Source organism: Bubalus bubalis, chromosome 11, assembly GCF_019923935.1.
Source record: "Bubalus bubalis isolate 160015118507 breed Murrah chromosome 11, NDDB_SH_1, whole genome shotgun sequence".
Taxonomy (NCBI): Eukaryota; Metazoa; Chordata; class Mammalia; order Artiodactyla; family Bovidae; genus Bubalus; species Bubalus bubalis.
Genome location: NC_059167.1, coordinates 80,292,503 through 80,308,843, shown reverse-complemented (window position 1 = coordinate 80,308,843; position 16,341 = coordinate 80,292,503). Strand labels below are relative to the sequence as shown.

The 16,341-nt window shown below is 38.1% G+C and overlaps 2 gene segments (V, D, J or C); both read right to left on the bottom strand.

Annotated features, from left to right (window-relative positions):
• Positions 1-16,341, bottom strand: part of LOC102415345 — a gene marked incomplete in the record, with an annotated part of 786,957 nt that overhangs the window by 380,656 nt on the left and 389,960 nt on the right.
• Positions 14,129-16,142, bottom strand: LOC102394676. The segment is given in 2 exon segments: positions 14,129-15,604; positions 15,714-16,142. Coding segments are annotated over 2 exon segments (396 nt in total).

The following is a 16,341-nucleotide window of genomic DNA, read 5'->3' as shown; positions in this document are numbered from 1 at the left end:
TGTTAAATAACTATTTAAATTGTTTAAATTAAGGGATTTGATTTAGGTCATACCTGAATGGCCTAGTGGTTTTCCAGCCTTTCTTCAGTTTAAACCTGAATTTTGAAATAAGGAGCCCATGATCTGACCACAGTCAGCTCCAGATCTTGTTTTTGCTGACTCTATAGAGTTTCTCCATCTTCGGCTGCAAAGAATATAACCAATCTTATTTCTGTGTTAACTATCTGGTGATATTCAAGTGGAGAGTGGTCTCTCGTGTTGTTGGAAGAGGAAATTTGCTGTGACCAGTGTGTTTTCTTGGCAAAACTGTATTAGCCTTTGCCCTGCTTCATTTTGTACTCCGAGTTCAAACTATGCTATGCTATGCTAAGTCACTTCAGTCGTGTCCGACTCTGTGTGACCCCAGAGATGGCAGCACACCAGGCTCCCCCATCCCTGGGATTCTCCAGGAAAGAATACTGGAGTGGGTTGCCATTTCCTTCTCCAATGCATGAAAGTGAAAAGAGAAAGTGAAGTCGCTAGTCGTGTTCGACTCCTAGCGACCCCATGGACTGCAGTCCACCAGGCTCCTCCATCCATGGGATTTTCCAGGCAAGTGTACCGGAGTGGGGTGCCATTGCCTTCTCCGCCAAGTTCAAACTAGCTTGGAGTAAGTTTGCATTCCTTCCTGAGTTTGCATTCTAGTCCCCTATGATGAAAAGGACATCTTTTGGGGGTGTTAATTCTAGAAGGTCTTGTAGATCTTGATAGAACCATTCTTCATAGATCTCTTTAGGTTCCAGTTTAAACCCATAATGTCACCATTATTGAGACATCCATTCATTCTGTTCTGGGTCAAGTACTTCCTCATACCCAAATCTCCAAGAAGCCCTCTAAATGGTACACTCTGACAATAAAGGTTTGAGACATTTTTCACAGTTAGGAAAGTTATGTCTCATTTCCCAAAGATTACAAGCATTGGAACAATAAAACCCGTCTCATAGGGTTTTGATATTTAGATTAGATAATGAATCAGAAATGCATTCTACAGTTCCTGACTTATAGTAAGTTCAGTAAATGTCCACTTTCTATAGGCTGTTGAAACCTGCCTTTCCTTCAGTGTCCAGATTTGTGATCTGCTTCCCTGCCACCCTTCTCCCAAACCCGCCACATCAGTTCAGGGAAGGAAGCTTCTAGGGCATTTACTTAATCTCTTATTTTCTTGGAAACAGTCATTATTTTCCCTATCCTTTTGTATCATATACAACTAGCTACACTGACACATTGACACACCCAGGGTGCTGAAAGGACACAGATGGAACAAGTGAGGTTTGATTTTGGTTTCCCTAAAAATAATAAAATCAAGGACATCTTGCATGTACACTAGCTACTATTGGATGTAATATTTCTGATTTGGATCTCTAAGATTTTGCTGTTCTTATTAACTGTTTTCTCTTCTTATTGATTTATGAGTTGTAATACCTTCTGCATTTGATTCCTTTTTCAGAAATGTGTTTTGCATATATTGCCTTCCACTCTGGGATTGACTTTCCACTCTCTTAACAGTGATTTTAAACAACACTGAAAAAAATTTTTTTCACATACATTCATGCTCATAACAATCTCCCTTGCAAGTTTTATTTGTTTGTTTTCTTTAGAAAGTTTAGAAATGCTTTCCTTTTGTGATGGCTATTGTTTGTGATGAAAAGTCAGGCATCATTCTCAATGATGTTTCCCAGAATGCAACATATCCATTTCCCCTGAGTATTAGCAAGACTTTTTTCAACTAAAATAGACCCTTGGATTTGTCTTCAGTGCTTTCAAACTTCTGCCAAAACCACAGTGGTGAATTTGCAGAATATCTTATTCATCTTTATGACATTCCATATAGCATTGCTCCTCAAAAAGGAGCTTGCTTTATAGGAAGTCAAGTACAACAGTGAGTGGAGATTCTTGCTATGATAAAGAGGTTATGGAATGGGTAATGGATGAGGTAGTTATAAATAATGGTTACAATCATGTGGTCATTTGCAGTAACAAAAGCTATAATAGTTATAAAATTATTTTCATTTTATATGAATATATTTATATATACATTAACCATTTTTAACTTCCCTCTCCTGTTTACCGGCCTGTAGTAACATAAAATGTGCCACTACAAATTAAGCTTAATCTCATTGTATCTCAGTAGTTAAGATACAGGTTTCAATGGGAGAGTGTGATGCAGATAGAAGAGGAAAGAACATCACCCTTAAACGGATAAATGAACTTGGTATTCTCTTTGAAGGAGACAGCTTGTTTTGGTTGAATGAAGAATAATTCCATCATATTAACAGGAAGCATAGTTTTCCTGTGGTCTTTATTAGAAGCCGTGTTATTCAAAGAGGTACTGATTGAATGCCTAGTTAACAAGGAGGGACGTTAACCAGTTAAGCTGTTATGGTAGGTTTGCACTGTGTCAACTTAACAATCTGAAATTTCTTTCCCAGGATTTGCTTCCCTCTGTTGTTCTGGGTTGGGTTGGCCATGACAGAGATTTGTGCAGGTTTTGGAAGGTATTTGTGATGAAGTAGCCATGTTTCTATGTTCTGCAGGATGATGCAGGGCTCCAGGGACTAAGGCAATACGTAATGCTGCTGCTGATCTGATAATTCAACTTATTGTTGACTCAGAACCCCTCGACCTTCCACGAGGTTATCTTCCTCATTTTCTCTTTGTATTAGACCAAGTATGCCTGTAGCATAACGGAAAATGACATCCACTTCTCCTGAGGGTCACCCACTACTGTGCGACTGAAGGAGGTAAGAGACAGACAAGTTTTAGAGTATCTTGTGGGTTCCATTGTCCTCATATATTTCCATACATGCCACAGTGTGTCCATGCTTTGTCCACATCCAACTTTGCTTCACAAAACTTCTCTAGTTGACTTACAGTGAATTCAAGCTCAACACCAAATGCAAATATAACAGTTTTTATGGACACTCCCACCAGCTGTAGCCATTGCCTATGTTCTAATCCTTATAACCAACCTCTTACTCTACATCACTGGTGGCTCTCCTCTGATAGTGCCCTGACACAAAATCTAAGGGAAAAGGACTAAGGAAATGTTTGTCATGACGATTTCATTTTCTAGACCCAGATTTGTGATGTGAGCCTCTCTAGGTGAAACCGCCATTCTACATTATTATGGGGCAAGTTTTCAAATTTAGACAACTTTACACATGTTCTGTGTGTTTTATTTAAAGTCAAAAATTTAAGAGGAGAATGTATCAGTAGAAAATTACTCTGGACACCTGCTTCCAAATGACAAAGAAGGAGCTTTTATTTATAATTAAATCTTCTGATCCAGACCACAGATGAAGCAACCGCAGGACTACCGTTTCTTGTCTGGGGTCTGCAGGTGTGTTCAGCTTTTTCTATTACTTCAAGCACTGAGTTCCCAGAGGGTGCAGAAGTACTTTGCAGAGTCTTCCAGCTGTAAGTCTGAAATGGTGAGGCTGAGGGATTTATGTGATCTCTGAAAATTTACAGAGTAGTGGACATCCATTGCATTCTGGGTAGAAGAATCCTGAAGAATGAGATAAATTATCTGTCCACTGCGAAGTTGTTTATACCAAAAAATGTAACTGCTCCGATGTGTTTCATAGTGACAGTTCAGGGTGACTACCTCCCCAGCTTGACTGGAAATGTATGGCTGGTCTTCAGTAACTATCTGGACTACACTGGATCCTGGGGGGAAAATCAGAAAACAGAGATGGAGCAGTGAATAAAATAGTATAGGAATTAGACTAAAAAAATACAAACTGAAATCATAAGGTGCTTGCTTCTCTTTTAGAATACCTACCAGAGAAGATGAAGGCCAGGAACACCCAGGGCAGACTGGAGAGCAGCATGAGCAGCATTCCCTGCTCAAATGTGCTGAGTTCCGCCTCAAGCTGAGTTCAGTGTCTGAGTGCCTGGCAGCGCATATACATAGTATCCAGTTCCTGTGTGACTCCTTCAAGCAGGAAGTGGGGGTTGTCATGTTCATAGGTGACATGGTCTGTGCACAGATGGGAAAGAAAAGTCTAGCTCACCACAAACCCTTACTTTGTCTATTTTTCTTTCACTGGCAATTAAGTTAGGCTGAGCCCAAAAGGGGGCTTTGCAAAAGCAATTATTTTAAAGGTTTGAACTGAGTGAAACTGAAGAACAAACAAGTTGATAATCACTTATGATTATTCCACAGAATAATTTTGCCATCCCATTTAAATTAGGCTTTTAAAAAAATTTTTATTGGCGTTTAGTTGATTTACAGTGATGTGTTACAGCAAAATGAAATGTGCATTGACAGAGGAATGGATAAAAAAATGTGCTATTTATGTACAATGATGTGTTTGTTCTTTAGTCACTAGGTAGTGTCCAACTCTTTGGGCTCTGTGGACTGTATCCTGCTAGGCTCCTCCTTCCATGGGATTTTCCAGGCAAGAATACTGGAGTGGGGTGCCATTTCCTTCTCCAAGGGTCTTCCTGAGCCAGGAATAGAACCCCTGTGTCCTCCTTGACAGGTGGATTCTTTACCGCAGAGCCACCGGGGAAAACCCACAATGAAATCGCTCTGCCATGAAAAAGAACAAAATAACGCTGTTTGTAACAACATGCACGGACCTAAAATAAGATTTAGTATAAGCAATGAACCCTTCTTGTAATCTACTTACTTACTAGTCATTCATTTAGCCTATACTTACATTTCTCCATCCAAAATCTAAATACTCTATTTAAAAACTCACAGACTTTTGGCCCTTTTGGTGAAAGGCAGTCTTATCCAAAATTTTTAATATATTTTTTTCTAGGTTTTAGGGCTCTGCTAGGTTTTTCCAATACATAAAATTACTTTGACAACAAATGATAAAATATCTGTCCTTCTAACTTTCAGAGTCTATTCTGTTTTTTATGTTTGTATGAATTTATAACAAGAATAAAGTAATTATTCTTTTGAAACTTGATATTGAGTCTTATTTATCAGACTTTAAGGGGGATCAGGATATTGAGTTCCATTCCTTCCACAAGTAGAATTGTACTTATTAGATCATGTTTCTTAGAATTGTCCTCATGTCATTTTTTTTCATCCCACTGGCCCAAAATGTTCAGTCTCACGAGTTAGTTGCTTGTTATTTTTTCTTTTTGTTAAATAAAGCATGCCAGATCTTTCTGTGCCATAATATAGTATAATGCACTCCAATAAAACTTGGTGTCTACAGACTGCAAGCACGCAGTATATGTCTACAGCACAGAAGGTGATGGCTGAGATTTCTAAACTGTTACCTGTTCATTTGAATGTAGCTGTGAATTTTCTAGCTGGTTTTATTATTTTAATGGATGAATTAATATAAAAGAACCAAAGGCAAATGAATAGTAGAAAAGAAAGTACAGACAAGGTCTCTGAAACAGTGCCAACCCCTTGCTTTCAAGTTGCTTGAGTGGTGGTGTTAATGACTGATGCATGGAGGAGAGTGCATATTTAGTTGAGACATCTCCTCTGTCCCATTTCACCTCTGAGTGCTGACAGGCAGCTGATGCCCTGGTTTCAATTACCAAACCTACTTGTATTTAAGTAGAAGGGATCACGAATGTCCACAGCAACTGGGCGGCAGCATGGTATTGTATTGTAGCACATATAATATCTGTATTTAATAATTACAGATATTATACATACACCAGAAAATTAATATTGATAAAATATTACTGAAATATAGATGATAATCTGATATATCAGTTTTATTATGCATATCCCTGTGAAATTTTATCACTGGTACAGGTTTTTGTACCATCACTAAAATCATGATGCAGAATTGTTCCATCTCCCTAGAGAAAACCACTTTCACACTGTCTCCACTCTGGCAACTCATGATGACCTCTAGCAACTACTGATCTGATCTTTTCATCTCTATATTTTGTCCTTTTGAGAACACTGTATAAGTAAATTCTTACATTCTGTATGCATTTGTAATAATGTGGTGTGTAAACATGTAACAAGTAGTCTCCTGAGATACCATTTTCACTCAGCATTGAGATCCATCTAGGCTGTTGCATGAATCAATAATAAGTTTCTTTTCATCACCACAGACTGTCCGCAACTTGTGATAAATCAACTTAAGGTTTTTCACCGTATGGTAGTGAGGAGCATATATGCATTCACTAGAAACCATACTTTGTATTTTGAATTTTTACTTTTTCTCATGTTAGCAGCATGCTGTATGACATTCCGTAGTCGTGCTGGGCAGCAACACCGAGCTAAGCTCTCTGTGCACCCTGGGATCGTGAGGGTCAACAACTAATACACTTAGGAATGTTCCGCACTCACACCACTATTCTGTTTTTCACTTTCAGTACAACACCTTTGAGGTTAGACCAGGCAAAACTCTGACGCACAGGAGGTTAAGTATATTATATGCTTTTTCCACTTACATTTTCAACCTAAAATGGTTTCTCGAGACTTAACCCTATTTCAGCTTGAGATAGATCTGTAAGAGTTTATTGTATGGGTGTACCACAGCATATTTATCTATTCACACAATGAAGAACATTTGGCTGGTTTCCAGCTTTTGGCCATCACAAGTACAGCTGCCATGAATATTTCTGTACTGATATTTGTGTGAACATGTTTTCCATTTCTCAAGTACAAATGCCCATAAAAGAGTATGATTGCTGAGTTGTAAGGTGAGTGGATATTTAAGTTTATGTGGAACTGCTAAACTGTCTTCCAGAATGACTGCACCGTTTACCCACCAGCAGTGTATGAGTGGTTCAACTTCTCTACATCATTGCCAGAACTTGGTTATTTTTCATTTTAGCCATTAAGCAAGATGCGGAATGGTATCTCATTGTAACTTTAATTTGCATTTCCTTGATGGTTAATGATGTTGAACATCTGTTTATACGCTTATTTCACTAACACATAGCTCTTCCATGATATGTTTGGATGAACCATTTTCCAATTGGACTACTTGTTTTCTTCCTACTGAGTTTAGACAATTCATTGTTTTCTGAATACCATCCTTGATTAAAATGGATGGGGAACACATGTATACCTGTGGCGGATTCATTTTGATATTTGGCAAATCTAATACAGTTATGTAAAGTTTAAAAATAAAATAAAATTAAAAAAAAATACATTGTGAAAATATTTCCTGCCATTCTGCAGCTTGTCTTTTTCATTCTCTTAATAGTACCTTTCACAGAGCAAGCATTTTTACTTATGATGAAATATTTTATTTTTTATTGATTGTGCTTTAACATCATGACAAAAATCATTTTGTCTAACACTTGGTTCTGAAGATTTTTTTTTTTTTTCAAAAAGATTTAGAGTTTTAGATTTTACACTTGGATATACAGTCCATTTTGAGATTCTCCTCAAATTTTTGTATAAGGTGGGAGATTTAGACCAAGATTCAGTTATTTGCCTAGGAATATCCAATTGTCCCTAAGTCATTTGTTCATAAGACTATCATTACTCCACTGAATTGTCATTGCACCCTTGCCAAACAATCAAATTTCTCCACTTTCCCACATCCACACTTGGGATGAGTCAGTAGCATTATCTTGTTAATAATTTTTTATTTTCTCTTTTTATTCATTTTTATTGAATTTGTATCTTGTATTGGAGTACAGCCAATTCACAATGTTGTGATAGTTTCAGGTAGACAGCAGAGGGACTCCATCTTTTTAACACTGCAACATCTGTTCTATATCTTATTTTTTCATTCTTTATATTTCTAATTTATGTTTTCTTTTTTTTCACCATGATAATTCTATCTAGGAATATATAGTTTATTAATTGTTTTAGCAAACTTAACTTTGTATCTCATGGGTATTTCTATCATTTTCCTTCTGTTTTACCAACTTGACATTTTTATTATTTTCTTATTTCAGTTTATATTAGTTGTAATTTGTTCTTCTTTTTCTATCTTTTTTTGTTGAAAGCTTAGATAATTGTTTTGCAGCCTTTTTCTTTAGAAATATAAGTATTTAAAAAGATGAACTCCTCCTATGTAAAATATTACCTGTAAAAGCGGAAGTAGCTCAGTCGTGTCCGACTCTTTGTGAATACAGTTTATGGAATTCTCGAGGCCAGAGTACTGGAGTGGGTAGCCTTTCCCTTCTCCAGGGGGTCTTCCCAACCCAGGGATTGAGCCCAGGTCTCCTGCATTGCAGGCAGATTCTTTACCAGAATCTATTATGAGATATTATATTATGAGATATTACCTGTATCTCATAATATTTATATGTATATGTTCTCACTATATTTTCTTTCAAAATATTTTCTAATAGCCAAGTAATTATTTCTTTAACCTATGGGTTACTTTAAAACTTAATGCCTAGATTCCAGGTATTTGGGAGTTTCTAAAGATATCTTTTTGCTATTGATTTTCCAAGTCAATTTCACTACTGATCAAAAAATAAATTCTGTATAATTTCAATTTTTAAAAATATATTAAGCCTTCTTATGCACAAAAAAATTGTGTGTGTGTGTGTGTGTATTTAATCTACACAGCAGGGTGTATCTGAAGCCTTGGCTGCCTGGGGAGCACCATGCACTTGCTGTGCAGAAGTAGGTGGCTGAGTCTCCAGGCTGGGAAGCTGTGATGTGCAATGAGAGCTGTTTGGCACTCGTACTGAGGAAAACTGTTAATCTTCCTTTTTATTCACAACCAAATGTATGGCTATCAAGAATACAGGGCCTTTACCAGGGTATTGTTAATACCATGGGAAATAGTCAAATTCACTCCTCTCACAACTACAGTTCTGAATGGAAATCTTCCCTTCCTGGACTGTCCATGATTGAGGGCTCTGTTTGAGATTGAGAGCAAAGACAAGAGTCTATTTTTGCATGGGTGTGGTTGTGAAGAGAATGCTGTTCCCATCATTAAACTGGAAGTGTTTTATATGAGAGAGAATAAGGAGCAACTATGAGAGAGAAAAGTATTATAAATGGTCAGTGTTTAGTTAAGGCCATGTGGAAGGAATTTTCACAAGGGCTATTGCTTCCTTAACTAACATGGAGTGTAAAGATAATCATTCCAAAGCTCTTTTATAAATGTTACCCTCTCTCTTCCATTTTACCAGCCTTTGAAATCCAAAGATAAGATGAACTCCCTTTTCTGTTTTTACAGCAATTTGGAACCATGCACTAGATTCTGGGATAATGTTAACGATAAAGATGTTGGCTAATAAATCTCATTGACTGCATAGAATGCCACAGTGTTTCAAGAGCCCTTTAATGCTTCCCTGATAGCTCAGTTGGCAAAGAATCCGCCTGCAATGCAGGAGACCCTGGTTCAATTCCTGGGTAAGGAAGATCCACTGGCAAAGGGATAGACTACCCACTCCAGTGTTCTTGGGCTTCTCTTGTGGCTCAGCTGGTAAAGAATCCTCCTGCAATGCGGGAGACCTGAGTTCAAAATCTGGATTGGGAAGATCTCCTGGAGAAGGGAAAGGCTACCCACTTCAGTATTCTGACCCGGAGAATTCCATGGACTGTATAGCTCGTGGGGTCTCAAAGAGTCGGACACGACTGAGCGACTTTCACTTTCACCTTAATGTTTAGGTAAAAGGCTATGGCAGGTACTGTTCATGGCCTACAAATAGATTTACTTCTTCATCCTTACCAGAATCTCTATGTTCTGTTTTTCAGCAATGTTTCTAGACAAAAATGTATACCTTCCCCAGACTTTCATAGCTTGAGAGTGGCTTGAACTCTGTTCTAATCAATAAGATTCTGTAAGCATCCTGAGTGATTTATCACCCTTTCCTATTCACTAAACTTTTCTACTTTTCCTAATAATGCCAAATGTCAATGGGTTAGTACCTTGCTAATACATGAGTGCATGCATCCTAAGTCATTTCAGTCATGAAGCAACTCAATGGACTCTTTCTGACCCTGTGGACTGTAGCCTGCCAGGCTCCTCTGTCCATGGGATTCTCCAGGCAAGAATACTGGAGTGTGTTGCCATGCCCTCTCCAGAGGATCTTCCCAACTCAGGGATCGAACCTGAGACTCCTGCGGCTCCTGCATTGCCACCAGGGAGTCCTAATACTACATACCAAAGGTCAAAAGTCACATTTGTATCCCGGAGAGATGAAAAAGACCAAAAACACATTTCTCATCTATGGTCTATTAAGAGAAGGCTTACCCATGGTCAGAAGTCATGCTTGTTTCACAAATGTGTTCTTACTTAAATATTTCAGGAGCAGAAAAGGAAGACTAGAATGAAAGCACCTGAAATTTCAGTTTTAGTTCATTGTTACCTTATAATTAGTAGGAGGTCCTCATGTATCATTTTAGTTTTTATTGGAGTATTATATTCATGTAAGAAAATGTAATATAAGGGTACAGCCTGGTAAATTTTCATGTAACCAACACTCTTATAACCAGCACTCAGATCAAGAAACAGAGCATTACCAGCCCTTCAGTGCTCTCTTTATGATATTGCCCCACATATAACAATATTCTGATTTCTGCCAGTGTAAATTAACTATGTCAGCTTATGTATCCTATAGGAATGACATGTTTATTGACTATCTGAATATCTTCTGTTGTCAAAAACCTACTTTAGACTTTTGTCTTTTCTATCAATTTGTTTGTTTTCTTGTTGATTTGAAAGACATATTTTTAAATCAAAATGATCCCTTTGATGATATATGTGATAGATGATATTTGATAATATATTATTTTTGATAATCAATATTAAATTTCATAAGATAATAATACTGTAAATATATTCACTAGTTATCCTTTAATAGATTTTCTAGTTATCTTTTTAACTTTTGAAATAATTTTAATATAGATCAGTTTTTTAATGAAGTGTAGTTGGTTTACAATGTTGTGCCCATCTCTGCTGTACAGAAAAGTGACAAAAAATGAATGTATATATGAATATAGATTCGTTTTGATGCTTAGCAATACTTGTGTCCTGCTTAAGAAATGGGTAGCTAACACAAAGTAATGAACAAGTTCTGAATTTTTTCTATTAACTTCATGCATTATTCTTACATTCAGATCTGCATTCTGACTGCTATTTATAAATCCTTTATCCTTGGCACATGGATGCAATTTTTTTTTTCCAATTTTTAGTGTAATACCTTTCCAGTATCGATTTTATCACAAAATTTTACTTTGTCACCCTCCCCATCTGATCATATCATTCTCCTTTATTTCAGGTTTTCTTCTATTTTTAGAATTTTTCTTTACCTTTTATAGTTATCGTGTATTTATTACATGGGTGATGTAGTTTTCTGAATTTTCATTCTAACTACTAAAATGAACTATTTTGCGAAGTTTTCTCATCCTCTTTGTGCCCAGGATGCTTTCTTCTCTATGTTCTGTATTGTGTATACACTTGTTATTCTTCCTCTTCTTCTTCTAAGTCGCTTCAGTCGTGTCCGACTCTGCGCGACCCCACAGATGGCAGCCCACCAGGCTCCCCCGTCCCTGGGATTCTCCAGGCGAGAAAACTGGAGTGGGTTGACATTTCCTTCTCCAGTGCATGAAAGTGAAAAGTGAAAGTGGAGTCACTCAGTCGTGTCCAGTTTAAAAATCACTTAGTGTGTTGCCAGTTTTATGCAATTCTGGTGTAATGAACAAATTAGATATTCTTCTAACTTTAGATTCAGTCCCTCAGATGTGCAAACAGATAGAATTTGTGAAACTTTAGAATCCTCAGTGTGCACTGCCAACAATCTCTTCCTGATTCAATTTACTAATGTATTAGCTATAGGGAAAAACAGTTAAAAGACACAGTGTGCCAATGGAGCTCCAAGTTACTAACTCCTATTATTTTCCTCATGAGATCATATACTCATGAATCTCTATTCGTGAATCTCTATTGGTAGAATTAGTGATAGAACTAATAACAGTTCTACTAAAGAGCACTCATTAATTCTATAATTTCTAAATATAAGTTCAGTAGAATGTTTTAAAGCAGGACACGTTTGGTATAAGAATGGCACTTTATTTATTTATTTATTTTTTGGTAAGGATTATTTCTGAACAGAGATGAAAAAATAGAAATCAAAAAAGGATTTTTAAAATCTGTTCACCACTTTTGGGTTGGCAAGCACTGTGCTTCCTATGGGCATCAGTTCAGTTCAGTTCAGCCACTCAGTCATGTCCGACCCTTTGCGACCCCATGAATTGCAGCACGCCAGGCCTCCCTGTCCATCACCATCTCCCAGAGTTCACTCAAACTCACGTCCATTGAGTCAGTGATACCATCCAGCCATCGCATCCTCTGTTGTCCCATTCTCCTCCTGCCCCCAGTCCCTTCCAGCATCAGAGTCTTTTCCAATGAGTCAACATTTTGCATGAGGTGGCCAAAGTATTGGAGTTTCAGCTTTAGCATCATTCCTTCCAAAGAACACCCAGGACTGATCTCCTTTAGAATGGACTGGTTGGATCTCCTTGCAGTCCAAGGGACTCTCAAGAGTCTTCTCCAACACCACAGTTCAAAAGCATCAATTCTTCAGTGCTCAGCTTTCTTCACAGTCCAACTCTCACATCCATACATGACCACAGGAAAAACCATAGCCTTGACTAGACGGACCTTTGTTGGCAAAATAATGTCTCTGCTTTTGATTATGCTATCTAGGTTGGTCATAACTTTCCTTCCTAGGAGTAAGCATCTTTTAATCTCAAGGCTGCAATCACCATCTGCAGTGATTTTGGAGCCCCCAAAAATAAAGTCTGACACTGTTTCCACTGTTTCCCCATCTATTTCCCATGAAGTGATGGGACCTGATGCCATGATCTTCATTTTCTGAATGTTGAGCTTTAAGCCAACTTTTTCACTCTCCTCTTTCACTTTCATCAAGAGGCTTTTTAGTTCCTCTTCACTTTCTGCCATAAGGGTGGTGTCATCTGCACATCTGAGGTTATTGATATTTCTCCCGGCAATCTTGATTCCAGCTTGTGTTTCTTCCAGCCCAGCGTTTCTCATGATGTACTCTGCATAGAAGTTAAATAAGCAGGGTGACAATATACAGCCTTGACATACTACTTTTCCTATTTGGAACCAGTCTGTTGTTCCATGTCCAGTTCCAACATGTCCAGTCCTAACTGGACATGGATTTACTATGGGCATGGGTTTACTGAAATACTATATGGACTTTTAACACCTTTGTTGGCTTATAGTTATGGAAGATGGACTGAATGAGAATACCAGTTGATATCTAAATAACTATGTTTTGTATCCATTTTTCTAAAATCAGGAGAATTCCCTGCTTCTTTGCAGGGGACTCTAGTTAAACATAATTTTAATCTTTCAAAATATATGGTGTCAACCACTTTATGAGAAAAGAATGTACTGGGAATTTTAATGGAAGAAATAACTTTATTTTGGAATAAACTAAAGTTTCACATGACCTAGTTCACTAATAATTATAGGAAAAAGGAGTAAAGAGAGGAAAGAAGGAAAAGAGAGAGGGAGGAAGGAAGAAAAAGAAATGGAAATAGAAGTAAAGGATTAATGAGTTTATGAATAAATAAATATTTTCAAATATAGCCCTGTCTTCATTATGAAATCCATGTGAGGTTGACTCTCTCTTCTATTTTTATAGAAGATCTAACTCACCCTTTCAATATTTTATTGCATCCCTAGCAATTATTAGTAACATCAGTCATGAATATTTCTTTACTCAATAAATATTTATTGAACACCTACTATATGTTGGGTACTGGGCTGATGACTGAGAACACTTCAATAAGCAAAAGGAATGAAAAGATATGTTTCAGGAATAGTGAAGTGAGGAAAAGGAAAGTGAGCTACAAGTCTGTGAAGAGGAAGAAATGAGTGAAAAAGTGACTGGAGGGATATGCTGGTGTTTGGAAAGCGCTATAGCACTTCTCATTGCACTTTCCAAGACCTCAGTACAAGTATCTGTTCCTTCATCTCTGACTCACGAATCAAAGCAATTTCCAAAGCATGATAAACACAGCAATTTACATTTAGGTATGCTAAAGCTGAAACTCCAGTACTTTGGCCACCTCATGTGAAGGGTTGACTCATTGGAAAAGACTCTGATGCTGGGAGGGATTGGGGGCAGGAGGAGAAGGGGACGACAGAGGATGAAATGGCTGGATGGCATCACCGACTCAATGGACATGAGTTGGAGTGAACTCTGGGAGTTGGTGATGGACAGAGAGGCTTGGCGTGCTGGGGTTAATGGGGTCACAAAGAGTTGGACACGACTTAGCGATTGAACTGAACTGAACTAAGACAATTAACAGTAAGAGCTGAGCTCTACTAGAGTAAAAAAGTGACCACTTCTGAGGTCAAGAGGTCAAGGAATCTGCACAGGCACAGAAAGACTCCACAGTGCTCAAAAAGGAGGTGGCACCACCTCATAACAGATGACGCCAAGCATCCCACAAAGCTCTGTGCTGGAATCTATCTTGGCAAAAAGATGTACATGCATCTTTCCGGAGTGTCCTAAAACAGGTCTGATGTGGGAAAAGGAAAGAGATATCTGGCCAAAGATAAACACAGACCCAGAAGAACTGCCCCATAAAGATGATTTAACCACCTCTTCACTGCACTCCTCATCTTCCTCCTCATTAGGGAGGATGCCCTTGTGTCTCCTGCATTGGCCAGCAGATTCTTTACCACTGCACCACCTGGGAAGCCTATTATTGGGGACTGATAAATAAAGGAAGCCTTTTATTGTTTCACACTATATTGTTTTTGGAAAGGTCACCCATATACATCCTTTAGTGTTGGCAGTAATTAGCTACACCAGTCCCAAATGCTTTAGTCAAAGAGTTGAAGTCCTTTAATGAAAGAAGCCTCTTAGGATACTAGAAAAATAGTCTGGAGATAATGCAGTTAGAAAGCCATTGTCCTGGGTTTTTTGTTTGCTTGAGAGATGAGATTAATATTGTAAAGAAAATTTTCTGACTTGTGTTATATCAACTCACATGGCTAACCTCAAACTATTATAACTCAGTCCATCACTATTCCAAATGACACGGGAGAAAGTAACTTTCTCCAGCTTGTTGAAAATTCTATGGCCTCATTTTCCCTAGAATTCAGATTCTAGAGGACAAAAATGCCAAATTTTAGAAAACAGGAGTCTTTCCTTTGGAAAATGATAAAGAAAAAAAGAATAGAAAAGACAAGAAAAAATGAAGAAAAGAAAAATCTAAGATGCCCATGGGAACCAAACACGTTCAGGATTCTGTATTGTCTGTACTGTTTGCCTTCACAGAGCATGCCAACTTCCTAAATATAACAAAGACTGAGCTACAGTGTCCCAGGAGGTTTGTGTTCAGCCCCTTCTGCAGTCCCAGGCACTGTGTCACTCAGAGCACAGAAGTACTTGGCCGAGTCTTTCCAAAGAGCTGGTATTTTCCTCAGGTGGAAGGACTTCTCACTCCTCCTAAATTCAGCCTCAAAACCTTTGATGCCTGAAACAAGATTGTCTCCAGACACGTACTTCAGGAGAAGCTGGAGTCCTTGGCTGGGGTACTGCACGTACCAGAAGAGAGATGGTGAAACAAAAGATGAGTAGTTGCACTTCAGCTCCAGACGGGCTCCTTCAAAGACAGTGATGTGGTCATCAGGCTGGGTCACTGACTGGGCTCCAGCTCCTGCTGAAACATCAATGCTGAATCAGTGAACTCAGCTAAAACAAAAAGTCTCTGTTCAACACGGAGCAATATTCCATGTGTGGACAAAGGAATAAAATGGAGCAGTACTCACTTAGAAACAGGAGCATCTCAAGCATCAAGTTGAACACCAAGGTCATGGTGGAGCAGTGAAGCGGCAGTGAGCTCCTTTCTAACAGGTTCCCCACAAATGAGCCTGATGACTGGCTGACTTGAACCCAGGTTTCTCTAAAGTTAAGAATGACAAAGGATTTATATTTCTTCTGATGGAGATTGTAGGGAGGTTGTTAGGAAGAGAAGCTGCCTTAACAAAATGCCTACCTCTGGTGTCTGAGATGCTTTACATCTCACTGTGTAAAAAATGATCAGAATCTCTCTTTAAACCATAGGGGTTTTGTGAATTTCTTCTGATCTTTTACAGAAAAGCAATTTCCAATTTAAGCAGCAGTGCCCTCCAGAGGCCAAATAGAGAACTACGGAGAAGTTCACTGTTTTCATTAACACGCCCCACCTTTTTACTGCCCTTCTGTGATTGAATTTCAAAGCATTATGATTATGTACAGAAGAGGATTTATATGTTGTCAGCCTTGAACTGTATTAAATTTGGCTTTTTAAAAAAGCACAGAATTGTGATTTAAAAATTCTCTGTTACTGGATAGCACAGGGAACTATATTCAATATCCAGGGGTAAACCATAATGGAAAATAAAATAAAAAAGAAAG